The sequence below is a fragment of the Sphaeramia orbicularis genome, chromosome 3, assembly GCF_902148855.1.
Source record: "Sphaeramia orbicularis chromosome 3, fSphaOr1.1, whole genome shotgun sequence".
Lineage (NCBI taxonomy): Eukaryota > Metazoa > Chordata > Actinopteri > Kurtiformes > Apogonidae > Sphaeramia > Sphaeramia orbicularis.
In genome coordinates, this window is record NC_043959.1 from 40346137 (window position 1) to 40374045 (window position 27909).

The window sequence follows — 27909 nt, forward strand, 5'->3', positions numbered from 1 at the left end:
GATAGATAGATAGATAGATAGATAGATAGATAGATAGATAGATAGATAGATAGATAGATAGATAGATAGATTAGATAGATAGATAGATAGATAGATAGATAAGAAAAAATAATACAATCTTCTTGAATCACAATTATCTGAGGGGAATTATCTCTGACACATACCTTAATCTCTGTGAATTTCCAGCAAGACATGACAGAAAAATTATGAGTGAAGTGAAGGAAATTACGAGAAAAATATGCATTGGCACAGCTCTTCATGCAGCACGGAGTAGCTCTGACGGAATGTGACGGAATAAAAAGCACTGGATCATGGGAATACTCTCAGCCTTAATATTCATGATAAAGCACAGCAAATGAGAGAATTGTTAGTCCCCAACTACAGAAATTTTGCGTGTATATTTAGGCCTAAGTAACCTGCCATTTTATTTAATACACATAATGTTGAGTTAATGTCAAGAGCCCACTGTGAGAGCCTGGGTCTTTAGCACATTAGACACATTTTCAGCCTGTGTCACATTCCATATTATGTGGAATATGTAAAATTATGCTCTACAGAAATAATCTTATTTGCATTTTATTTTGATAGTTTCACAGAAATCAGTTAAAATAGCAACAGAAAGACAAAGATTGTTGGTAAAGGCTGAATTCTGTAAACACCGAGCATTATAATATTTTGTGCAATTACCTGGATATTATTGATATCTCTAATGGTAGCACATGAGGAGCAAAATCAGGACAATAGCCAACAAAATCTCATTAAATAATATTTTAAAAGAATGGGAAACAAAGGCAGGCAACTGTGGTGTCTGAGACCCAACCTCTCATAAGGCTTCCTGTGATTCTGACTTCATATTGTTATTCCTAACTGACCTCAATTAGCATTAGCAGGCCGCCGTGCCGTGACCATGTTGCAGATTACATGAAAAGGAGCACACATCCCTAAATGCCACAGACTATTGGCATTTGAAAAAAAGTTTTATCTCTACTCCACCAAAAGTCGCAGGCTGCCACTGGTCTCTTTGCCATCGCTGAGGTTGAACTGTCAGTGCTGAGTTGAACGGAGTATCACAGCAAGCTTTTGCTGACTATGAAATAATGGCATTCTGATGCATATCTTACCTCATTTCCTCTCATAGGACAATGTGAAAAATGAAATCTGAATGATATTATTGTTTAGTAAATACAACCAAAGTCATTCACTGCATGAATATGCACACGATGTAGGGCCATATTAGATTTCTTCTGCACAAAGTAAAGGGTCTACAAGTTAAAATGTTCAATTACAGTCATATGGTTCAGTGAAGTGACACATGGGAATCAAGTGAGCCCTGTTAGAAGAAAGAAAGAAGAAAGAAAGAAAGAAAGAAAGAAGAAAGAAAGAAAGAAAGAAAGAAAGAAAGAGAAGAAACAAACAACAACAAACAACAAACAAACAAACTGAAGAATGAAAGAAATATTAAATACTCTTAGATAATCCAAATTATTCTGAACAACAGATACCTACCATGAAATTCTGTTTGGCTACAGCAGTCATATTATATACATACAGTACATACAATTTGACATAAAATGTAAAATTGGAAAATCTGTGAAAAGCGTTTACAAATATACATAATAACTCACAGACTCACGGTGGACTATATGTATTTGAATATGTTTAGAGATTGCATTTTTAAAACTTCTAGTGTTGGTATGTTTAATGATTAATAAAAGTACTTTAAATTACAAGTTATTACAAGTTAATTTCCCAAAAGAAAAAAGATAGTGGTGATGATGGTATAGTATAAACCATATGTTTTGACACTGTTGCCCTGTGAATACGGTGGCAATGGGAAAACTAAACAGTATTGAAAAAAAAAAAAAAAAAAAAACAATCATGGAAAACACATACAATCAAGAAGAAACAACACACAATGAAACTGAAAGGAACATGTAAGCAAAGAAATAAAATAGTATCTATGACAATAGTGACAGCAGCCTCTTATTTATAGCTGGAACATGTGTGAAACATGTTTATGAGTCAACAACCAAAAACAGCTGTGGGCCTCAGGGTGAGCAGCCTCTAGATTAAGTTTATCACTTACTCGGGTCATAGCCCTTCCCACAGGAAATTAGATGTGGACTGCAGTAAAGAAAGCAGTTAATAATTAGTGTTTATTTATGCCTTCATTTGTCAACCCAAAATGTTTATTTATGAGATGGAGACAGTACTGATTATGAGGCAGTGTTAATAAGGTTGTAGTGGAAAGTAAACTCACCTCTGTTCACTATAGGTAAAGTTTTATTTGCAGAATAATGTTTACAGAGCATTAAACACAGTTATTAAAAAGTCATAAATTAGAAACTCATAATTACTGTTTTAACTGGTGGTTGTTTGCTTTATGATACCAATCTGCTGAGTCTCTGTGATGATTATTTGTTTTCTGGCTGAGCCTTACAGTGGGTTATTCTGCTGTTAATGTGATTGTTTTTGCCAAAGCTTGACCTTTTGTTTGTTGAATAATCTGTCCTGATCCACATTTTTTTTTTTTTTTGTAAAACAATAGCTCTAATGACCAGCCAAAGACAATTATCATGTGATGCAACAGTTTCCACACGACTCTACTTGCATACAACCTTATTGTATTGGTTCAGACTAATTAACTACATATTATAGGTGTAATTGTAGCAGAAGCGCAAGTATGTTTTTTCCAGTGATCTGTTTAAACCCATTGTACACTGCTTGACATTAAATGGAACATAAAGCTAAAGAGCCCCCACACACACACACACATACACACACACGTCATGGCACTGAATATCTTTATCAGTATGTGTGTCCTTATCTCTGCAGACCAACACAGAGATATGTTTGTGTCCACCTACTCAACAGACTGGACCAGCAGGTCTCAGACACATCAGTAAACTACTGGTCTGCAATATCATTCTGCAAACAGTATGAATGATACATGGTCCCCACACACAGGGACCCCCATTCAGTTCGTGAACATTCCCATTTGGTTCTATTCTTTGCAGGCATTAAAAGGTTACTTAACTGTACAGAACACCGCCTCAAGAGTCCCATGAGGTTCTTCCGGAAAACATTCCCCTCCCGGGAGGTTACTCTTGAGAGTTATTCCCCAGAAGACGGCTGCGTCTCTGAGATATGAGACCTTGACCTTTCACAGATTCCTGATTCTCAGAGGACAGCAAAGCTACAGGCATATGATGAGTTTATAGAACATGATGCATCACTGTTAGTAAATTATCATACAGCATGTAAAGTTACATTCAGCCTTAATCTATATCTATGAATGCAATATATTCAATAAAGCAGCTGTAAAAAGAATCTAAAACAAGAAAAGCACTCGGAGAGCGCAGACCTCCGCCAAGAGAGATCAGCCCCCCCCCCATCAACACCAAAATTTAATCATTTCTTCCTTGTGCCAATATCAACATCTCCTGAACATTTCATGAAAATCCGTCCATAACTTTTTGAGTTATCTTGCTAACAAACAAACAAACACGCACACACACAAAGCAAAGTGATCACAATACCTCCTGGCAGTGGTAAACATACAAAAATCACTGATCATTCGCAGCACAATAACTTCCATTTTATCACCACTGTGCCTTAAACCTGCAGACTTTTCTGGTTGTATACTGTAGGCCAACATTCCAGTTGTGATTTGATTGTTTTTTAACAATTGAGATTTTTATTTCATGTATTCTCTTTCTTTCTTTCTTTCTTTACTGTGCAGTGAGTACTAACAGAAGAGAGCAAAGTCAGGTGGCATCAATTTGACAAATGTTGTATGGTGAATAGGGTAACCATAACATGACAAATTAAAATTCCAGGGGGATATTACATACAAATATATACAGGAGGTGAATAAGCTTTTTGTTTTGATAGCGTTCTTGTTTTTGGAAGAATAAATTGTTTTGATGTAACCGTATGCTTCCCAAACTTAAGTCAGGACCCAAAATGTTGTCTCAGCTGTTTTTATTGGGTCTCAATACAGAGGAAAATACATGAAGGACAACATGTTGAGCATCAGCAAACACCTAGACTGGACAGTGAGGATAAGAGCATGTGTCCTTTTACCTGGACACTGGACATAGCCACAGGAACAGAGGACACTGGATCACACAGGCTACAGACAAGGATCCAAGTGGTGTTGATGGTGATGTGGGCTCCACTGACATTTCTGTCAACTGCCTGGTGCCAATATATTCCCCATTTTTCACTTAACAAGTGCTGCAGCTGTTGCAAACCTGCATGCCACCATGAATAGTTCTGATGCAAACATTTTCCCATGAATATTTCACACTTTTGTCCTCATACCCCCAGTGTGTAAGGGCCTTAAGAGTGAGTGTTCTGAATTCTGAGAGGTTATAATGTTGACCCCACTAAAACATTGTGAAAAGGAGAGGAGATGCATCAGTGGTGAAAGACACAATAAGGATAAACATGGTGTAAAAGACACTAGATGAAATATAATTGCAAGAGTGAATCATTGATCATCTGTATATGTCAGCCCTGTGATGACATGGTGACATGTCCAGGGGGTACCCCACAGTCTCTATGAGGATTAAATGGTTCAGAAAAACAGATGGATGGATGGATGGATGGATGGATGGATGGATGGATGGATGGATGGATGGATGGATGGAGGATGGATGGATGGATGGATGGATGGATGGATGGATGGATGGATGGAAAACAATGAGATCAGTCTTTATTGTGATTACAAAAAAAAAAGTACAACAAAATTGAGTGCAATCCCATATAATGTAAAGGAAGGAATCTATTTTTTTTTCCTATGTATGATTAGTATATACATATATATAAAATAGACAATATTAAAAAAAAAAAAAAATACAGTACTGTGCAAAAGTCCTAGGGCACCTTTTACCGTCATTGTTTTTGGCAGAGTTGAAATGACATAACATGACATTTCTCATTCTCTTCTCAGATACAACAAAAACACCAGGAATATGTGCACAGCCTTAAAAAACACATAGAAAAACTGAACTAAATAGGTATTAAGGTTAAAGTCACTATTTATTGTGATCCCTGACCCCATTACATGAAGCAGCACAGTTAGAAACATTTGACATGTGCCAAATGAAACTTCAGAAAATGTATGCAATAAATCTTATAAAAGAAAGGGGTTAAATATATCCCTTTCAGTGCAAAGGGAGGTCACACTAAATACTACCACTTTGGTTTGAAGAAGCAATTTTTAATGAAACATTTGTTTTTACTGCTGTACATACAGCTCATATATCCAGATTCTATCTTAATAGGCTACAGACACTGACGATTGTATATGTGTGGTCACAACTTTCCTAAACCAACAAACCTAATGTTGGCCTAGGACTTTTGCACAGTACTAGAAATGTATATATGCATATAAAAACAGGATTTGTATGTTTAGTAGCAGTACTTATTGGACATTTGAAATATATACGATAGTTGACAATGTTTTGACAGTGGAGAAATCTCAAGCAGTTCATGAATTCATACTTTGGGACACAAATTTATGTTTTGAAATAGTTGGGAAGTCCTGTTGTTTTCAAAGCAAGGTAAATTTATTTATATGGTGTCATTCATACACAAGGCAATTCAAAGTGCTTCACAAATGCAGAAAATTACATTAAATCATAGATAATAAAACATTAAACATTTTCCAATAATCTGTTGCACATAAAGGGATTAAAATTACTTAATTGAGTCAGTATTATAAGAAACTATTTTGCATTGCGTGGACCAGCTCGTCTGAGGCACATCCCACGTCTGTGTTCAGTGGTGGAAAGCCCCTGGCCTCTTTCTCGTATCCAGAACTGACACCTCAACCCACATGGGCGGGACTTCCGGTTCAGCCTACCCGGAAGATTCGGATGCAAGTTTCTACGGTTGACCGTGCATCCATATGCTCGTTACATTTAACCGTTTTAATGTGATTTAGGTGCTTTTTCTACACAGTAGTATTTGCAAAAATGTTATCCTTAGATTTTCTTGACGATGTTCGTCGCATGAATAAGCGGCAGGTAGGTGAAGCGGGTTTATTTTACTCTGTGTCGACTGTTTCTTTGTATGGCCAGAGCTAACGTTAACTAGCCGCCGGTCCGCTTTTTAATGCAGCAGCTTGTCTGACACTTGTTAGAAACCGACAAAGTAATATTTTATGCATGTTCACGGTTTATTGAATAAGATGAGTTTAAAAACACCCGGAAGTCATATTTAAGCGGAAATCCTGACTTTAGTGTAGCTAGTTGCGTCCTTTTTTTTTTAAACTCCACAGTAATGATGTCACAGTTAGCTAAAACCCCACGTCAGATGAATTCACACACGAGTCGCACTGTTTCTGTTATTTCACACAGATAGAGCAAGAAAAGAGCTTCTTACTTCTGAAAAAAAAAACCTGATTGTTGTTGAGACATTAGTAAATAACATATATTTTCCTGGGTTTCTATTGTTGTAAATACTTTAGTTAATTTAGCCTTTTTGTGTGTTTTCAGCTCTATTACCAGGTGCTGAACTTTGGTATGATTGTTTCCTCGGCTCTGATGATCTGGAAAGGACTGATGGTTGTCACTGGCAGTGAAAGTCCAATTGTTGTTGTTCTCAGGTAAGTTGAACAGATGTTGTGCATCTGTGGGTGGGAATAAATTGAAGCTGATGGTCTGACTGTTTCCTGTAGTTGTAAGGAAAGTGTATATGGTAAGTTTTGCATTTAAACATAATCATCACATGCTCCTTTTACAAACTATTTTATACAACTATGATATGATAAATAAGGCACTGTTGAGTTTATGCAGAAGACTTGAGACTTTTGGGGTTAATATTTTCCCCAAGCTGTTGTCAAACAATGGAAAACATGGAAGCACATACTGGGTCAGGTCAAGGGAAGACAATCATCTGAGAAAAATTAAAGTTTCTCGTATACTATTTTGCATGCACTCATTTGTTAGCTTATAACTGGGATGTATAATAAATGCTTGTATAAAACACATTTAACTTGTTTTCTAGACACATTGGTCCTTACATGCTAATAGGATCAAGAATTGAAACCGTGTCACTATGCCCATTGTAAGCATGTTACTTTAAATCTGTGTCAATAAGTCCAAAAGTTTCCAATATATTTTCCTAAATTTTGACATCAGGGTAGCTTAGTATGTTATTTAATACATCATCGGCAAATTTAAGTGAATTTCCTGTGGGAACTGCATGTTAAACACTTTGGCGTAAACCTTGTCAAAATCAGTGACATTTTGATGAAACTGTTACTGAGCACATTTTAGAATATTTTGGTCAAAAATTTTATTTTATGCAATCATCATCCTTACTATGTTTAAGGGCCCCTTTACACAGCACGGAGGTCGTTAGGTGGCGATTGAGTGATCAAAAATTGGCCTGATCTCTCAACAATCTCCTAAGCCTAAAAAAAGGCGGGGCGGGGGGGCAGGGCATCGAGATAGTTGTACCCATTCCTTCATTGATCTCTAAACCATCTTCTGCCTTCTGGGTGGAAAAAATTTGGCGTTCATTGAAAGATTTCTGAGAGATCATTGGGAGATTGATGAGATTGTTGAGGGTTCCTGGAGTGCGCCTTGAGCATTCGTTGAGAGATTGCTTTCCTTAGGACGGTCCTTGAGAAATTGTTTTGGACTGAGTCAAAACTTTGAGGAGACTGTGGCGACTGTGGAGATCATTGGGAGATCATTGAGAGATCTTAGTGATTGCTAGGTGCTCATTGAAAGACCGTTGAGAGATCTGGGCATTTTTTCATCGCTCAACAATCTCTCAAAAATCGCCACCCCCTGTCTAAAGGGGATTTAAATACTTACAAATTCCTACTGAAATACGTAACACACATTAATATAGGTTATATATGTACAAAGTTAGAGCTCACTGAACACGAAACATGTAGGCATGTCACTGCTTGACCTGACCCTACTGCATACGTGGAAAATACTTGCTATGTTCTTTAACAGTAGGCCAAATGTGAACGTTAGTGCATAATGCTATATAGTCACACATGCAACCATACACTTACCTGTCAGCTGCTTGCAGTTCTTTACAGAAAGTAGCGTTATGCTTTTACTGTGAAGTCTCACTTATTTGTGATACAAATTAGTGTATATTAATTGCTGTTGTTTTGCAGCAATTCATAGAGAAAACGTATCTTATCAAATTCATACTACAGCATTAATTTCTTAGACTTGTAGGCACTCATCTCCTGCAGCTCATGGCTATTTTTTGTGGCATTTTTTTTAATCTGTATAAATGTAAGTTAATGTGTGTGTAAATAAATAGTGAAGTCTGGTCGAAACTCTAAAACTCTAATTTTGCAAATTGCAACTGGACATCGGTAAAAAGAAGAAGAGGAAGATTATGTTGGTTGTAATGCATTGTGATATACAGTATATTGTGCAAATGGTATACTGAGTGATTTGGCCAGAAGAGTATATGTGTGGTTATCTTTATCATGCTGCAGATAATCAGTTTTGTCATATTCCAGACTCATACCATGAGTAGTAGTATGTAATAATAGTTTGAACACAACCTTAAGATTGAGTTGTGACTTTGCTAGAACAGGCTGCACACATTTCACTTCCACTGCACCAGATTAAGAATGCTCATTGAACATGGGTGGGCATTGCTCTCAGTTTTACATAGAAACAAACACTGGGCGTATTTAACTGTCAAAGAGCATCTTAACACCCATTTACATTTGACCTGCATTATACAAAAGATTGACAATTCATTGTGTATTCACTTCATTATGAATAGATTTATTTTAATTCCATTTGTCCATCCGTGCTGAGGTTTAGTGCCTGGCTTTGAGATGTTTTGTTATGAGGTTCAGACATATATATTTGTCTCTTCTTCTCTGTCTCAAAAAATGCCCACCAATTTTTGTTTTGTTTATTGTATACGTGTTGTATTTGTTAAAGGTTGGGAAGGCTAATTAAAGTGGAAATGTGTTACGATTCATAGTTTTTGTTTTCTTTATTCATTAATCTGCTGTTAATTTTTTGTCAGTTTTTTTGTTTCATTTAGATGAAATATCAAAAGAACCTTCCATTCCCAAGTTCTGATAATTAATGAGCAAAAAGTAATATTTGATGCTATAAGAAATAAAGTTTTAGTGCATTTTCTTAAGAAATTCCTCACGTTTGGTTTTCTTTTATAAGCTTTGTGTTGAAACATAGATTGTACCAGCTAACTTTTCATGAAGTGTATCTACTTTTAATTTAATTTCAGTGGGAGTATGGAGCCAGCTTTCCACAGAGGAGACCTGCTGTTTCTGACCAACCGAGTAGAGGACCCCATCAGAGTCGGAGAGATTGTTGTTTTCAGGATAGAAGGCAGAGAGATCCCAATAGTACACAGAGTACTAAAGATCCATGAAAAGTATGTACATTTGTTGTCGTTGGTCTTTATGAGTCTCATGCCTGTCTCTCACACCTGAGAATTTTGTTGAAAGGCCATTAAGAAATACTATTTAGAAAGCTTGTGTAGTGTTTTATGTTTAAAGTTGCGTATGACGTTCACCAATTTTTCATCAATCTGTAAAACCTGAGCAATAGCCTAAGTATCACAAATCCATCACTCGAATGCACTCGGGGTTTTTTTGGAGTTCCGTGCAGCTGCAGTAGCAAGAGGCAATGAAGTTGCTTCCCCTGTTTGTTGCCACTGCAAGCCACAATGCAGCTGTGTGGATTCCCAAAAGAACCTGAGTGATGATTTCGTTTAGGTTTCAGTTTGCTATGTAACAAATGTATTGTTTGTGGGTACAGTACACTTCAAAGTTGTTCACCATGAGGGGAGTATTTCAGGTGCGTAATCACAGAAGACTAATGGATTTGTGAGATTTAGGCTATCACTCGGATTTTACAGATTTGAGGAAAAATTGGTGATGAATGTCATACGTAGCTTTAATCTTGACTATTCTAGGTACATTGAAAAAGAGAACTGGTGTACTGTGGTCTAAACTTGTGTTTCTGTGTCCTTAGGGAAAATGGAGACATTAAGTTCTTGACCAAAGGGGACAACAATGCAGTGGATGACAGAGGGCTATACAAGCAGGGTCAACACTGGCTGGAGAAAAAAGATGTGGTGGGACGAGCTAGAGGGTAAGTCCCAATAGTATGTGATAGTAATGTGTAATGCTTAGAACTGCTCATGGGCACTGGTGTCAGTGTGACCACCATGTACAGTCTTAGTTGTTTTAACAAAGATGCAAAATTTAATGAGCCCATCCCTCCCTCTATATCTCAATCATCTTTTCTAAACCCCTGTCAGTGTGCAGTGGTATATTTACTGACAGAGACCCTACCCTCTGCCTGTATTTCTATTTCCTCTTTTTTCCCTTTTGGTGTTCAGGATGTTTTTGGGTGTTGACCTTAGGCAGTGATTATGCCTTTCAAGCCAATAACAGCATAGCACAGTGGTATGCAAGGGGAACAATGGAAAAACTGGACAACTGAAGTTCTCTGAAAAAGCAAAAACTCTGGGCAAAGTATATACAAAACACCTGTCGCCTTCTACCAGAGGTACTGAGCAGGATGTAGAAGAAAGAGAAAGGAAGAAGCATTCTCTTTACATCCCTACAAACATCCCATAGACTTTTATGATGGTCTGCATGAATTTATGTGTGCTTCAGAGCAAAATTGCTGTGTAAATAATCAGAACATAATGTTTTATTTTTCTATTTCATGGCTTTTTTCTCATCAGTGCTCACTCTCTCTATTTGCTCATTGCTCACTTGCCCACCTGTCCTTTCTCTCCATTGATCAGTGGGTTCAGACGAAAGGCCACATTTCTGCAGTTCAATATACACAATTGAGAAATGTTACATATGTTATATCTAAGGTGACTGTGATCTAAGCGTTGTGTCCCTTTGATGCATGTCAAGGCTATCAGTATTCCATCACTGCTTATCAAAGAGCCACACATTGTGATCACATGGAATGACCTATAGGAGCTGTTTTTGTTTCCTGTTCTCAAAGTTGTCTGAAAAAGATAAGATTTAATCTTAATATCTGTTATTTCCAGACATAGGAGACAGTTAAGCAGGCAATAGCATTGTAATATGACATGTTCTTTTTTTTCTTGACTTTTAAAAAAAATATTCATTGTTCAGATTTCTGTGCATCCTGGCCAGTATTCCTTATGCTACTAAAAACCATAAAACCTTTTTAAAAGAAGGACTGACTTACAGCAGTGTTTATCAGATGTTATTTGTGCCCATTATATTTTTTTTAACAATGAAGATTTGTGTTGTTTCTAGGTTTGTGCCATACATTGGAATTGTCACCATTCTCATGAATGATACCCCAAGTTCAAAGTAAGTTTACAGGATTAAGTTTGATTTTAAGCTTAAGTATCTGAGTGTAACCCTCTGATTATTAATCGTGCCATGTTTTGTTTCTTCAGTATGCTGTTCTCTTCATGTTGGGGCTCTTTGTTTTGGTCCATCGGGAGTGAAGTACCCCAAACTGCAAGACTCAAGAAGGATTAACTACGTCCAGGAAACCTCAGTCATGCCTTTCAAAACAGAATTAAGTTAGACTTTGTCAACCCAACTGGCTTTTTTGTACCATTTGTTCAAACATTTTGTAGAAATGTGGATAGGGTGTTTACACAAGAAAAATCCAAGCTTTTAAAAATATTTTTGTGAGGGAACTAGGCTAGATTTAGGCTGAAGTCGATCTTACTTGTTATCCACAGAATGTGAAATGACATTCTGAAAGATAAATTAAGTCTTGTTTCTTTCCTGTTGATTCATTGTCTTTGAAAAAGATATGTTAAGTATTTATGACAACTGAAATTGAAAGATATTAAATATGAAATCTGGTTACCATCCATGATCCATTATTGTAAGTCTTCAATTGTCTGTTTTTTCTTGTCGCCTAGTTTTCTTGAGTCTCTGCAGAGGTCGATCGTCCTACAGTGATGGGGAAAAAAAACAAGGATTGCTTGTGATCTGGAGCTGTAGAACGCATTAAACTGTTTTATTGTGGCTAAATCTGTATTTAGAATTGAGTACACAGGAGCCGTATGTCTGATGTCTATCTAATATAATAAGCAATACTCTGAAAATCTTTTCAAGGTATGGAATTTTTTTGTATATTTATTGCTGTTAAGTATTAAATGAACATTTAATGGATTGTTAGTAATCCTGTATCATGTCTGACATCTTATTGTCTTGTAGTAATTGGTTTAAAATCTGAGATGAATTATATAATAATGAAGTTATTGTTGATACTGTGTGTTTTAAAACATTTTGAGCATAATTCAATGTTCCAGTAGAGGACACATTTAAACATTTTATGATAACATACCAACCCAAACCAAGTTAGGCTGGATATGTGTAATTCAACAGGAAATCAGCCACTGCCCTCATATATTCTCTGTAACTACTCAGAAGGTCAGTGAAGGGGTACCGGGCTTTTCAAGTGTACATCTGAGCAAACATGTTTTCCAAATTGACCTGCTTTCTCCCTTATTGTTTAGCTTATGTTATTGAAGTAGATTGAATGATCTTACAATCAAGGTGGATCGTACCATAGTTATCCAACACCAGTATGTAATCTGACAGTATGGATCAACATTCAATCATAATATGGTCCAGTAGACTGCAAAAGGACACTTCAAACTCTATTTAAGTACTTGAATTCTGATAGAAATTGATTGCAGTCTATCAGACCATTAAGAACATTGAGCCAGTTTCAGCAGTGTTATACTCATGCTATTTGCAGCATGGTATCAAACAGCATATAGTGGTTGTGATGTAAGTGATTAGACAAAAGTTATATAAAGTAGTCTATGATCACTGAAACTCAAACAGGTTTTTTTTTAAAGTTTGTGTGGGTTTGTCAGTGGAAATGGGCATTTATCACTTTCGGACGTTCAACACAGATGAACCCAATACTTCACACAGTCTGGGAAATTAATTTCAACCCTTGAAATGTTTGTAATTGTTGAAAAAAATCTGAAATGATCCAAATATTCATCTCATAAGGAGAACGTAGTGTAGAACAAACCCATGGTTCTGTTAATCCTATCTGTGAAGTGGAGCAGTGACGCAGTGACGGTCAGTCAACATTCTAATTACAGTGACATTCTAATGTGTGGAATGACTGAAATCACAAGTATATGCGTGTGAATACCAAAGGTTATGAAAAGAGCAAGATACAGCTGCATCTCCCTCACCTAACTTGCAACTTTAGCACCCTGAAGTGACAAAGAGGCAGTCTGTCTTATCAGCTCTAAATTAGCAGCAGGAACCAGCAGGTTCTGTCCTCAGAGGACGGATGGCGATCACAGCAGCATGCTGCAACTGGCCAAATGTCATGGTTCTCACTGGAAGGGCCAGGCAGAGGCGCACGGGGGGGCTGGAAATTGCTTTGTGTTGCCCTTGATGGAAGCAACTATCACCTGTGCTCTTTATGGCTCATACAGTTTATCACAATGATACACAATCATCTATATATCCTGTCAGTATGTGTATGTTTATGAATGGAATTAAGGATAATTTAAATAATGAAAGTGTAGCCTACCCAGAGGAAACGTCCTGAAAGACATACCACAGATGATTCAGCATCCTTTAGAGAAGCACCCCAAGAGATTCTGAATTATTTCAACGGACAGGGGAAATACAATTTAACAGAATCAGCCGTGGCCAAATCTTTCAGTTTTATCATGCTTGTACAACTGAGGAACTGAGATGATCGTTTTTGCGCGCGCACACCGAGTTTAAGAAGAGTTGTGCCATGCGTAAAAGACGCACAACGGTTCCAATGAAAGCTTGATAATGAGTCGAATGACTCACATTTCCACTTACGCAGCCGCCCAAAATGAAAACACGCAACACAAACTGAGCCCACCCCGTCCAGGACAGGCTGTATATAAGTGGGATGCGTGTGAGCAAACCCAGTAGCAACAGGAGTCACTTGGACGTTTGCGCCCTGGAGGACAGTTCGACACCCGCGTTGAGATGAAAGGGTTTACACTGAACAATGTTTGCCACTGTGGCTTATTTGCTTATCTTGTCTTATTTCTTTTATGCCTTTTACTGCTGCTGTGAGTTTTTGACTTGACTGAGCTTAGGAATAAAGTTGCAAAAATTAAAGTGAATCCAAGAGGCAATCTTTGGGCAACGGGTAAGACCACTTGACATTTACGGACTTATCGATGTTTCCGTCTAACGCTGATTCAGTATGTTAGTAGAATGTTTAAGAAAGTTGGTAGAATTAGAAAGCTGGAGATCATCTGTTCCATAGGACCGACTGGGGAGCGTTTATGGAAATCCAATCTGTTACTGTTGATGCTTTCTTTAATTATTGTGAACACATATAATCCACAAGTGAGGCTGAAAATAACATTAATGTGAATGACTGAAATGTTTTCCATAAGTGAAATTATAGTTTATTCATTTGCAAAATGTCATGTTCACCCGGGTAATGTTGACACTTTGTTTTTCCTAAAGGACATTTCATGGGTAAAAGAGTGTGATGGACACCCCACTGCTGCCTTCATCTGAAGGGCAGAGCATCCATGCTCCAGAAGTCTCCCTGCCCGCAGAGCAGACCGCTCTGGGGGAGCTTTTCCAGAGTTCCTTCGGATGGCGTTGGAGGCGCAGATGGCTCCACAAGAGAGCCGCTCCGAAAGCCAGGTGAAGTCAGTCTTTTTATTCCTATTCAATAAATGGCCGAAACGATAAATCTCGACTGGAAGTAATCTCATGCGTTCTTTTTTAGGAGGCGGACTGGTTGATGAAGATTTTAGAAAGCTATATCCAAAACACAAAGTGATACAAAGGATGTAGGGGTCTGGCACGCATGAGAACGGATCCGAGGTCACCTGGCCTCAGTGGTTAAAATAAATGAGTCACCCACCGTAAACAGTCTCCTGCTTATCATGATTGTAATTTCCTGTAACTGTCATATTCACATCTCATGTGTCAATTGCAATACAAGTAGAGGGTTTTTCAATTTATTTTCATGATGATACTGAACATTGTGTTGTTGTTTAAAGTTATTTATATTAAATAAATAATTATTTGCACTGCTGTGACCGTGATCTGTGACAGATAAATCGTACAAGGTTTTGCTGAATGGACACCCAAACCGATAGACAAATGATAATTTGTATGAAACAATCACTTCCATATACCTCTCTCTCTCTCTCTCTCTCTCTCTCTCTCTCTCTCTCTCTCCTCTCTCTCTCTCTCTCTCTCTCTATATATATATAATATATATATATATATATATATATATATATATATATATATATATATATATATATTTCTGAACATGACATTGAAAAATACGAAATAAGTTTATTGTATCAATGTCTGCCTTGTAATGGAATGGAGTAACTCATTCTTACATTAGTTGTGGGTTAAAAAAAAGCTTCACCTTCAAAAACTTGGAGTACAAAACATGTTGCACATATTTAACAAGTCTTTACTTAGGAAAACTTGAAAACTTCTATGTTCTATGTCTGTTTGACTCAACAGTTGATTATTCAGTATATGTACATGAAAGCTGGGTGAGGAAAATGGAAAATATCCAAATAGTACTTACATAAATACAAATGTAGCAGATTATATAAATACTTTTTTAGCTTCACCTTCCTGAATTTGACCTTCATACATCAATATGGTGTTTTATGTCTTTTTTTGCATAAAGGAATGATCTGTTCTCAGGATCAATAAAGGTGAGATGGTACTTAGATCACTGGCCGTGGGCAAAGCCACTGCATTGTTAAATGGTAGCAACAGCTATTTCAATATCACTCCCACAATGTCTGTTGTTGACATCATTCAAAGTGCAGAATCCTCTGCCCATGCAAAAAAAAAAATAAAGACAAGAAAAAACAGATAACTTCAGAGTGAGGACAGTTGTGGAACAATTTACCACAGGTCAGAGGAACATTGTTTAACTGACATAATGTGGGACAATAAGCAAAATTCAGAATGACCAAAGCAAAGAACACTTTAGGATGTGTATTTAGGACATGGTTCTGAACCTTAATAATAATCCATGACCCCAAACACATTTTTGTCTAGTTGTTTTTTTTGTTTCCCCATTCTCAAATTCTGTTTCTTATTTTTGCCACACAGCAGCTGATTTCCTAGCAACAGTTAAGTGGCAGAAGATTGTAGAATTGTAGGTTAGTAGGCTACAGGTAAAATGGGCACAATTTGATGATAAACATTCACTCAATTGAGGTCCCTGGACTTAAGAAGGGATTCAAGCTTATCTTAAAACTTTTTATGGTTCTGAGAGGACAATCTGGAAAACATGTTCTTCAGTATTCATTGGTAAAAGTGCAAGCTGTTGCTCAGTTTTGTAATGGATGTAATTTTGAAGATTTACTCTTGAGAACATCATGTTGTAATGAGCCTCGCAATACAGGGTGAGACAAATTTGTATGAATTACCTCTGAAATATGTGACTTCACTTGTAATTCTGCATATTGGGATCTTAAAGAGGTTAATGTGTTGATACTGTATTATCTATCAGCGGGAGTATTCACTGTTTCTGTGGATGAAATGAAACTGAACATAAGTGACCTCTCAGGGTTTGATCATTCAGATCTGAGTAGTTGCGGTGTTAATTGTATTGTAAATGTGCACAGATCTCCCATGGCATGCATAAGTTCTGTAGAAACAGAGAATTAATTTAGCTGTCTGTGCTCACTGAATTTCCTAAAAAGAGAATTTCCTAAACTAGCGGCATTGTACCTGTGGTGCCATTGAACGATAGCATGAGAGGCTAAAACACCCTCCTGTGGTGCAACATCAATCGAACCAACATGCATTATCTAGTAGGATGCATTTGTAGCAAATAAAGACACTGACTGGCTTATATAGAGGCTGAACAGGGGTTTATAATGATATTTGATTTAGGTTTTTTTAAATTATCATTATTACTATTTTTAGAATGACAAAGATTTGCCATCTGGCATTTTTAAAAAGCTGGAAAGAAAATCCACAGTATGGCTTGTTATCTGCTGCCATAACAAATTTACTGTCCCCTGGGGATCTGTAATCTCTTTATTTCTTCATGAATTAATAATCAGGCAACACAATTTGCTGTGTATCATTTGTTGATGTGTGGTTGGATTCACTATAAATGCTCTTGAAGTACATGTGTTTGGTATGTCACAAGGGAGCATTTTGACCAAAAAAAAAACAAAAAAAACAATTGTGATGTTATGCTGTTTTCTGTATTAATGGTGATATAGTGGCAAAATGATGATAGGAAACTTAATCTTAAACATATCTACGATAAAGGTTATCATAATTTGTCACAGCCTGAAGTCGAATTTCATGCTTTTCAAGCAAAAAGTGAAAACAGGAAAAAAGACAGTTGGCTTCTATTATAAATAAAACTGTTATTTCTAAATGATCCATGATCAAAGAAATAGCCTTCTCATTCATCTCCTACATTTATATATTTTACACAAACTGTAGGGTGATTAATTTCATACAGAGTAGTGTATTATTAACTCATAAAGACCCAGTGCTACTTTTGTGGTAGTTCCCAATTATTATTATTTTTCTCTATATTTAACATTTCTGAAGTGATTTGTCAACATTTATTATATAACTATCCTCTGTAGTTTGCATTTTTTCCAGTAAGAATCTGATATTTTCCAATATTTAATGTACTGATCATGTAGATGTTCATAAAAGCTTAGAGTAAAGTTGAGGATTATTATATCAAAACAGAGAAAAACTGAAGAAAAACTAACATTTTCATCAAAATATCTCATTAACGAACATAAACCCAGTGTGTCCATCCACTGTCATTCATCCAAACTCCATGGGTTTTACTAGTGAATCAATGTTGTAGAAGATGACAGTGTTTCCATGGAAACTACGGAACCTATGTATGTCCAATGGGTCATATCTGATGACCATGCAAAGATGAATAACTGTATTTTATACCAATTATTTACATATATTGATAGGATTAGAGGATCAACAGGTATTAAACAGTGTTAGATCAGTAGATGGTTTTGTTTGCTGTGGGCATGTTTGGGTCTTTATGGGTTAGGGAATTTTTTTTTTTTGTTTATTTTATTTTGTTGTCTTGAATAATGACTCAAATTGTAGCCAAAAGGCTGATACATAATTGACCATTTGGATGTATGTGGTGTCAGTGGCAACAGCCTCAGCTTCAGGTTGAATCAGTAAAATTTCACTCTGGTTGTGTTTCAAACACTAAATGCTGGTAAAGACAATGTGGAAGGTTTTACTCAATAAAAACAAGACTAAAGGCAACAGTTCAGACATTATAATGGCATTCCCTGAGGGAATGCACTTGTAATGAAATAATCCCATCCTGCCTCACAGGTAGTATACATTTTGCAGCTGTAAGTTAAAAAGTGGCAGCACAGTACATGTGATGCTTACATTCGTTTTATTTTCTCATTGTGTTGAAATTTATTTAAGCCTGATATACTGATGCCTTCCTCATAAGGTTATGGTTTAAAGGCTGATGCACTGCCACCCTCTGGCTAAACACTTAATACACATGATGTCTGCCCATTTTAACGTATCCTGGTCTGCAGGAAATTATCTGCTTGAGAGATAAAATGTGCAAAATCTTGCATTGGACTTTAATAGGATGTGTTGGAAAACTAAATAAAAAACTGCTCATTAGATGACTGTAAAATGTTGAATTGTTTTTACATACATACATACGTTTGTATACAGTATATTTATACCACCAGATATTTAAATCTAAAGGGAAGTGAAAGTGAATATATTCTAAGGTGCAAGACAGTAGTCATGTTTGTATTTTGTCTGTTTTTTTGTATGTTATGTAGAATGTGACAATTGTTTTGTATGATTATATTGTATGTTATTTGCAAATGAAATTTTAGAAATCAGTCAAGAAACATCTATTGACCATAGATGATTGATACCTGGGTTAACTGAATATATGCACAGTATATACTATACCGCTGCTAATCTAAAGGAGCTGTCGTGTCTGTATTTTTGTCTGTTTTTTTGTGTGTTATGTAGAATATGAAATTGTTTTGTATGTTATTTGCACTGACAAGTTGTAAAGATTATTTTAAGGACCCCAGGAAGAATGGAAGAATAGCTGTATCTATGGTACAGCTAATGGGGATCCTAAAAGAAAGAAAGAAAGAAGAAAGAAGAAGAAAGAAAGAAAGAAAAAGAAAGAAAGAAAAGGGAAAGAAAGAAAGAAGAAAGAAGTGGTAACTTAAATACAAAGATTTCTTTGGAGTAATACACATTCCTTCACAGAATTTCCAATTTTGACCCAGTATTCCATCTTGAAAACTACAGCCAACAAACACTTTTGGCTGAATTTTTCTTCGTTGGTGACTTAAGAGTGGAAAATAACATATGATGCAGTTGTCCTACCTCATGAGTTTCAGGTCGTGTGTAGTAATTAACACCCGCGAGAATCCCAGGACAGAGACATAATTTCACCCAAAATAAAATAACAATAAATAAAATTAAATGAAACTAAATATAATAATGTAAAGTTAAAAAAAAACATAATAAAGTCCATTAAATCTAAATTAATTAAAAGAGAGAAGCAGATCCAGATCCTAAAGTTAAAATTAATGTAAAATGGAAAAAATATATAGTAAATAAAAAAATTTCGCCAAATTGAAAAATTTAAAATTAGAAAATTAATTATAGTTAAGTAAATTTAACATCATAAATAAGTTCAAAATGTGAAATATACAGTTTGAACGCGGTGAGACGGTGATGATGATGATGATGATGATGATGATGATGATGAAGATGCTTTCAGTACCAGTCCACTTCACCTGAGCATCGACTCAACCTCCATCACTGTTGTTTGAATGGTGATGTTCAACAGAACACGTTGACCTTGCCATGGAAAATACGGTGATCTGATTGGTCGTCAGTGGAAGACTCTGCACAGTGGGGCAGGACCACTGGAGCCATTTTATTATTCTAACAGTAAAGGTGCAGGTGCATCAGTATTTTTTTTTTTTTATAGCTACGGTTTTAATTTAATTAACTACGATAGCATGGGGCAGTGCGGAATTCCGTCCTCCAAAACCGTCTTGGTTTTTCTTAATCTCATATTCTGGGTAAGAAAATGGCAGATGTTTGGACAATGTGCAGCATCCTATGTGAGGCCAGGATGGATTCACATTAGCAAGCTAGCAAAGTGCGACAGAGATGCGCCGCAGTTTTTACAGAGATATTCTGTTTATTTAACCTGGGTTATTCACCAAACACAGAGTCATATTTCCATTCAGTATGAATGTGGTGCAGGGGATGATTTAACAGTGAAATGTAGTGTATGCAGCTGCAGCGGGTTTTCGGCCGCCCACAAGATGAAGCTATGACGTGATGTGAGCCGCAGTGTTATAGAGATACAGAGGATGTAGACAGCAACAGACTGCAGAGACGGATTAAAACACACTGATTTATACTGAAAACCGACGTACACACCGAGTGGGTCTGCTTGAACGAGCCACCAAGAACATCTGAATATTATAGAGAACAAGTGGCCCAGTCCACTTTGCACCACTCCACAGTCTTTCACTCTGCAATGCTGGGATGTTTCTAAAGTCAAAAGTTTATATGTAAAAATACATTCTGTGTAATTTCTGTTTGTTTTTTTTTTGTTTTTGTCTTCTGCTTTGTAATGTCCATTCTTGTATTCACATTTGCTTCACTGCATGCATACGTGTAGCTAAATTCTTCAATACCAGTACGGTTATTGCAAATCTATTATAAATATAAGGGATACCCAGACATAAATGCTGCTCAGGCAATCATTTTATAAACTAAATTAGAACCGCAATGATTTATAGATCGTCAACTAAATAAATTCCCAACTATTTTGAGCATTGATGAATCATATGAAAAGCTTTCAATGATTAAATATCATCACCTGGATAAAATAATCACCAAGTAATTTTTTCTGACAAAAATTATTTATTTATTTATTTATTTATTTTAAACCTAAATCATCAAAATAAGTTTTTTGTGTTTCCTGAAAAATCTGAAAAAGTGTCTTGGGTAATTATTTTAAGAAGGTGATGATGTGTCAGATTTCTCTTATTCCAGTTTCTATCTTCTACCTAAAATTTTATTCTCCTCTATAATTGTAATATCTTTTAGTGAGGGCTAAACAAGATACTCAATTAGATAAACTGACAGATTTATCAACAAGGAAAATATTTTTTAGTTGCAGCCATAAATCAAATGTACTGAAGGTGAGACGTGCAGAATGAAATTATGTTTATTTTAAAATGATACAAAGTTGTTGTCTGGTCTTATTCTTATATTTTTCTGTTTCTCTGCAGGCTGCAGCTGGAATTTTATGCTACATTGGAGCCTATGTGTTCATCACATATGACGACTATGACCACTTTTTCGAGGATGTGTACACTCTGATTCCTGCCATCATAATAATAGCAGTCGGGACGCTTCTTTTCATCATTGGATTGATTGGTCTGCTGTGCCACAATACGTGAAAGTTCTTGTGGTTTGGCTACTGTGAGTGTTGACTACTTTCATTCGCCTTTTTACAATGTGTGAATTTACAGGAAGGATGTACAGCTGAAGCTGCTAATGCGTTTTTCAACTGGGCTAAAAACCACCCATACAGTGTGAAATGAATTTACCTCTAACCTACCTCACTAACTCCAGGTCTTTGTTGTCATTTCAGTTTGCTGCCATTCTTCTGCTGGTGTTTGTAACAGAGTGTGTGTGGTGGTGCTTGGCTACATATACAGGGCAAAGGTAACACACCACTCAGATGTTGTGCATGAATATCTGAGTTAAATATGATCTGATACAGTTACACTGAAAAATATACCATAGATTCACATATTGTTATCCGGTGTGTCCACTATGTGTGCATGTTCTCAGTAGAATGTAGAGGTTCTAACTATTTGAAATAAGCATTTTGCTGATTTGATTACTCTTATTTGATTAACTAATCTTATGTTTTTACTGCTCTTTCATGTTATAGAGTCTCACTGGATGTAAATACATTTTGTAAGTATGTGAGAAAAACTAATAATGCCTGGAGAGATTAACATGCAACAGGGACAATCGCACAACACAGTAACAACAAGCAGGGATTGTAACAGCAGCTTTATGTTTGCTTCAGGTAGAAGACGAGGTGAATCACTCCATCCAGAAGGTTTACAATGAATACAATGGAACCAACACGGATGCTCCGAGCCGTGCTATTGACTATGTGCAGAGGCAGGTGAGGAAAAAAATGTTTTTATCTCAACCTATTTCTGGTTTGGTAAGTGAAAATACTCCCCCAGTATCCTTGCAAGCTTCTGGATTTTAGATTTTATGTTAATCTGTACTATGGATTCTGAAGATTACCTCTTCACCTTTATGTCTTTGCTCGTATAGCTTCGCTGCTGTGCATTCATAACTACTCTGATTGGAGGAACACACGCTGGTTTAAAGAATCCAAGAATAACAGCGTCCCAGTCAGCTGTTGTCAACCAGCATTAGCAACTGTACTGGTACTCTCACCCGACCAGCAGATTTATACCAAGAGGTACGTACAACAGGCCTCAGAGTAGGGCTACAAAGAAAAAAAAAACATCTTATTTGTTTTTTTTTATTTCAATGATTTATTATATTATTTTATCAATTTTTTAAGACATTAGAAAAGATAGTTTTACATCTTTATCTGTGTTTTTCTAATGTTTTGTAAGGAATGTTGTTATGTCAGTGAAACTCTTACAGTATTTTTCTGTTTTGTCGTAGGGTTGTGAAGCTCTGGTTGTGAAGAAGTTAAAGGAGATTATGATGTATGTCATATGGGCTGCACTAACTTTTGCATCTATACAGGTAATGTGAACGTCTGAATTTACCTGACTGTAAAGTGAAAATACAACATGACATTTTCCAAACTCCTTTGCATTCAGTTTTAAAATCAATCCATAATACAGCTGGATATCAACGATCTTGTCTGTAAACCTATGAGAGATAAATTAACCGGTTGTTTAACGTGTATTTTAACCTCATGCTCTATTTAGCCCTCAGAATTTTCTTTTTTAGCAATCCCTCTGTCAACATTAATTGTAGATAGAAGTTAAATTTCTCATTTTGTTAGCATTTTATCTATTTTAGTGTGTTCTTAGATGCTTGCTGCTTTGCGCACTATTAGCCTCAATGAAATAAGGACGTTCAGAAAATAAAAATTTGAATATGAAGTCAAAATATGTTCATTAAGGGTAGACTTATAGCTGCTTTAATCTCTGTCAGTGTAGATTGTGTTTCTGCATTGAGCTGACAGCAGCTTTGACCTAAATGTGTCAGAGGATTTTTGCTGTGAACAGCGCAGTGTTGCTGCTGCTGACCAGAAAACCCCTCTGCAAACGGAGTTTTAAAGACGGCATCAACCATGAGTTTATATGGCACTCCCATATACTTGAGAAGATGGTTTTAAATCCTTTAATTAAGCGATTTGTTTCAGTGACTATTGTGAAGATTAAGGTGCTTAACAATAGCAGTTGTGCATTTGTTAAAATATTGAAATTTGAGGACAAATAATTGGAATTAGCAAGATAATTATTCTCTTTATGCCTAATGATAATCTAATTAAAGGAAGGGGATTTTAAAAGTGATAAACAACATAATGTATTAGATGTAAATTAGAGTTTGATTTTTTAATGGATTGTATTTTTTGTATATTTTGTTTTTGTGGTGTCTTTTCAACCCCTGATTGTTGGGCTATTTGTGTACACTTGAATAAAACAAAATATTCCATCAACAAATCCATGAATATACAGGTAGAGACGCTATTACAATTTAGAAAAAAAAAAAAAAAAACACTGCAAAAATCAAAATCTTACCAAGTGTATTTTTGTTATTTCTAGTCAAAATATCTCATCACACTTAAAATAAGACATAATCACCTAAAGAGTAACTTTTCAGTGAGATATAAGAACTTATTTTTAGACAGTAGAAAAATGCACTTGGTAACATTTAAATTTTTGCAGTGTATGTGCTCATATCATCATAATGTAATGATTGTGATCTATGTATGTATCAGTACTACAGGTATCTGACAGATGGTAATTAGTTTGATTATACTCAGCTTGCTAAAGGTTAATGGCTCAAAGGCTCAAGTAACGGTTGACCTTTCATTCCTGTGCTGTTTACGTGCAGATGCTCGGCATGCTGTGCGCCTGCGTCGTGCTGTGCAGGAGGAGTCACGACCCTGCGTACGAGCTGTTGGTCACAACCAACAGCTATGCATGAAGAGGTGCCGCCTGCCAACAAAACACTCAGAAAAATCAAAAGGAGCGTCACCGGACATGTCCACCGTAGATTTCAGCTGTAGTTATATAAGCTCAAGCACACCTTGCACAATTCATGATAAAGTAGCGAACACTGGTGATGAGGTTTGGGTAGGCGGGGTTTCAACAGGAATACAGTTATTTATTGACTTGCTTTGTAAGTTACTTTGTAAGTTAAGTTGTTTTTTTTTTTTTTTTTTTCATACAATTACTGAACACTTACAAAAGCCAAAGTTGTATATGGCTAATTGACATTATTGATGTTGGTGCAGAAGTGTTTTATTTTTGTTTGTTAATCGTGGCTTCCTCAGAATTGGGCTCTTTCCCAGTGAGGTTGATGATGTGGAGCTTAAGTGTGAAATAATGGTTGGGAGTGTTGTATGGAATGTATTTCCTCGTGTGCCAGTTTGCACTACGGCTGGAGCTCTGGAGATGTCTCACGGTTGTTCAATGCAAAATCTATGCTAAATAGAACATACACATTATTCCTGAGTATCTACTTTGACTTTCCTTCGTGCAAATTAAAGATGCCATTACATAAAAAAAACAAATCCCACATGATGCAAAATCAGATGTAATATGTAATTTTTAGATCCAACAACAGTTCTCAAAAGGAGAATTTCTTATATTCAGGTTACGAGTAATGCACATTACTTTGGTGTGGATGTTCTCTGAATCAGGTTTCACTAAACAGCATTGAAAATATAAATGGTTACTCAGCCGACCTTTTAATCTCCAGTGTTACTAGTAGTAGTATCATCAGTGTTACCTGAAGACCTGTATGTGTAGATTATGTTTTTACTATGTTTTTAGCTTTTCTGTTACATTATTGCTGGTTATAAACCTGCTATAGAGAATTCCAAGTCATTATTTTATACATTTTTGTGAAATTGTGTACTGTTTAAATATTTTTGAGCTGTTATTTTGACCCCCTAGATATTTAGCTAGCACCGCAACAACAATATGACAAACTTATGTACAGACTGAAGACAGAAGACAAATAAACTCATTTCGAAGTGAATCGTTATTTGTCATTTCATTTCATGGTTTAATTTAGATTCAGTGTGTTACGTAGTAGCACAAAAACACACAATTCCTGTTAAAGAAGACATGAAAATCTGCTACCAAGGTGAGTCATACGCTGCCAGTATGACTTGGACTTCACAGAAAGTATTATACTAAATTCTTCCACAAACATGAATAATAAGGAAGTGATGGTTTAAACCTGAGGGAAAATGTACAAGCAAAGCAGGTGCATGCTTTTCACAAGTGACTTGTAAACAGGGACATTTGATAAGTCATATTCACATCAAATACAGTTATTAATCAGCAGAGTTTGTGCAAAGAGAAACTTTGTGGTTATCGAGCCCAGTTGACACATGAGTAATGGTCAAACCTTTACTCCAGAGGGACTATGACTGTTCAGTCATGTGACCCTCTATGTACAATACTGATGAAAGCAGTCTGGAGGATGACAACCCTGGATACACAGCACACAAGGCTCACAAGGTTACACTATATTAACATGTTGGTGTTGTGGTCATGTTTAATTTCCATCTTTGTAAAATGCTTAACACATGAAAATTAGCTTAACTTCACATTTATAATACTTTATTTATAATACTAATACTTTGGTTATAAAATTTAAAAAAGTATTTATTTAAACATCTGTGAAAAGGATCCCATAGAAAAGGGCTATTTTGAATCTTTCTATTATTTTTCTTCATGCTTATAAATGATAGATGTAACTTTCTATTTGTAATCTAACTAGGGCAACAGATGAAAAATAGGTTTTTGGTTAACTCTGTCATATTTACAGCAGTGTTTTTGAATGTACACTGTCCCTGATACATGAACGGATAGAATAGAGTAAATATGTCCATGTTTATGAAGGTGTATTAGGTGATACTGAGGATATAAATAGCATCATATATACACTGTTGCCCATGAAGCTGGAATAAAATATTTCACTTCTTCACATGAAATGATTCTGATAATGTGATTTATTCTTGATATATTGTAAATGAGGTTAAAGGTGAATTACTGATGTGTATAAAAGGGATAAAAGGAGGAATTTGTCTGAAAACAAATTATTCCAACTTAATGGGCCTCTGTGTATCAGAATAAAGTCAGAATATTTCAAGAATAGAAGGTCCAATTGAAAAATGACAAAATGTTCTATAGGTCACTAGATTTGTCCAACTGACCAGTCCAGCTGCTATTTGTATTTTTTTTTTTTTTACCCCAGCCCCTGAAGGGGAGGTAAGGGGTATTGTTTTTGGTTTGGTTTGTTTGTTTGTTTGTTTGTTAACACTTTAGCAAATAAACTATTTGTTGAATTCATACGTAATTGGGTTTATAGATTGCTAGTGACCCAGAATAAATGTCATCACATTTTGGGAAAATTAGGTGGAAGTTACAATTTTTTGATTTCTTAAAACTTCCCATTTACTTATAATGGGTTAAATACATGTGATGGGTGGAGTTTGTTGTGCCTGTCACCACTTGTCTTTTTTTTTGTTATTTCACTTGACAACAGGATTATTAGTCACCACTTCATAATTTCTTCATTTCTATGACCGGCCACAATTACAATACTTATACTTTATATATTTGCCTGATTGTTGTGTGCTTTATAGTCTGATTTTGCCCAAGATAGTTTCCTGGTACGAGTCCAGACAGCCCGTTCCTCTCCACCATCCACCAGCCATCAGGTCCTCGTTTCCAACACTCGGAGCACATCACCTCTGCTGATGGACAGTCATCCAGCTCCTGAACAATCAGCGCAAACACAAATGACAACAGTTTAAAAAAAAGTTTTTTTAATCATGCTGTAAAGTGAATAGATCAAAAAACAAAACTTTTCAACTACTTTCTATGGAGGAGGATTAGGGCCACTGGAAAAGAAAAAGAAATTAAGGTCCAATATATATAACATATTATTATATGAGAAAAAAGTCAGAATTCTGACTTTCTTCTCATAATAATAATTTTAAAAATATATTGGACATTAATTTTTTGTCCAGTGGCCCTAATCCTCTTCTGACAACTTTAAATATGTTCAAATAATATTATATGTAATTGGTTTTTTTTTTGTTTTTTTTTTAGTGTGTGTGGTATTTTCTAAATAAAAGTGATGTTTCTTCTGCTTTTGACCGACAGGACTAACTTGACTCTTTAGGTCTTGGTGATTAACTCATTTACTAAATAATGTGTTCAGTGATCACCTTGTGCAGTGAACTGATAAAGTGCAACATAGTTATCTTCATCAGTTGATGCAAGTTCGATCGAAAGTTGGTAGAGGTGTGTACCCTCCGTCTGAAGCCTCAGCTGAATCAGAACAAGCGAAGTTCCTACTATTACTCAACTTGTTATCTTGGGTGATTTATTAATATTATTAGTTTACTTCCACAAACACATCACGTCTATTTAACATAACATGGTTACAGTCAGTCAAGTATAAATTTTTCTGTAAACAAAGACCTCTTATTAAAAATAATACAATGTAAAAAGGGCGGACAGCATACAATATACACAGTCACCACTAGATGCCAGTTGTTGATCGTGACCTGTGGGGATTGTCCACGCTTGACC

At 36.0% G+C, this 27909-nt stretch overlaps 2 protein-coding genes and 2 pseudogenes across 2 annotated transcripts; 3 read left to right on the forward strand and 1 right to left on the reverse strand.

The window, feature by feature from the left end:
- Positions 1 to 5863: 5863 nt before the first annotated feature.
- Positions 5864 to 12164, forward strand: sec11a (SEC11 homolog A, signal peptidase complex subunit). The gene is made up of 6 exons (XM_030130258.1): positions 5864 to 6035; positions 6507 to 6616; positions 9256 to 9405; positions 10008 to 10127; positions 11285 to 11341; positions 11431 to 12164. The coding sequence occupies exons 1-6, from the start codon at positions 5985 to 5987 to the stop codon at positions 11513 to 11515; spliced, it is 573 nt and encodes a 190-aa protein (XP_029986118.1). The 5' UTR covers positions 5864 to 5984; the 3' UTR covers positions 11516 to 12164.
- Positions 12165 to 13404: 1240 nt separating this feature from the next.
- Positions 13405 to 15063, forward strand: nmbb (neuromedin Bb). The gene is given in 5 exon segments (XM_030130267.1): positions 13405 to 14159; positions 14486 to 14497; positions 14500 to 14604; positions 14607 to 14671; positions 14757 to 15063. Coding segments are annotated over 5 exon segments (402 nt in total). The 5' UTR covers positions 13405 to 13993; the 3' UTR covers positions 14811 to 15063.
- A 4878-nt stretch (positions 15064 to 19941) lies between these two features.
- LOC115414127 (tetraspanin-3-like) lies at positions 19942 to 25013 on the forward strand (annotated as a pseudogene).
- The window catches only part of LOC115417189 (proline-serine-threonine phosphatase-interacting protein 1-like), a 104714-nt pseudogene continuing 101304 nt past the window's right edge, over positions 24500 to 27909 (reverse strand).

Coding starts and splice junctions, on each gene's coding strand:
- sec11a (XM_030130258.1), top strand. CDS start 5,985: ATGTTATCCTTAGATTTTCTTGACGATGTTCGTCGCATGAATAAGCGG. Junction 6,617..9,255: donor CCAATTGTTGTTGTTCTCAG/GTAAGTTGAACA, acceptor ATTTAATTTCAG/TGGGAGTATGGAGCCAGCTT. Junction 11,342..11,430: donor AATGATACCCCAAGTTCAAA/GTAAGTTTACAG, acceptor TTGTTTCTTCAG/TATGCTGTTCTCTTCATGTT.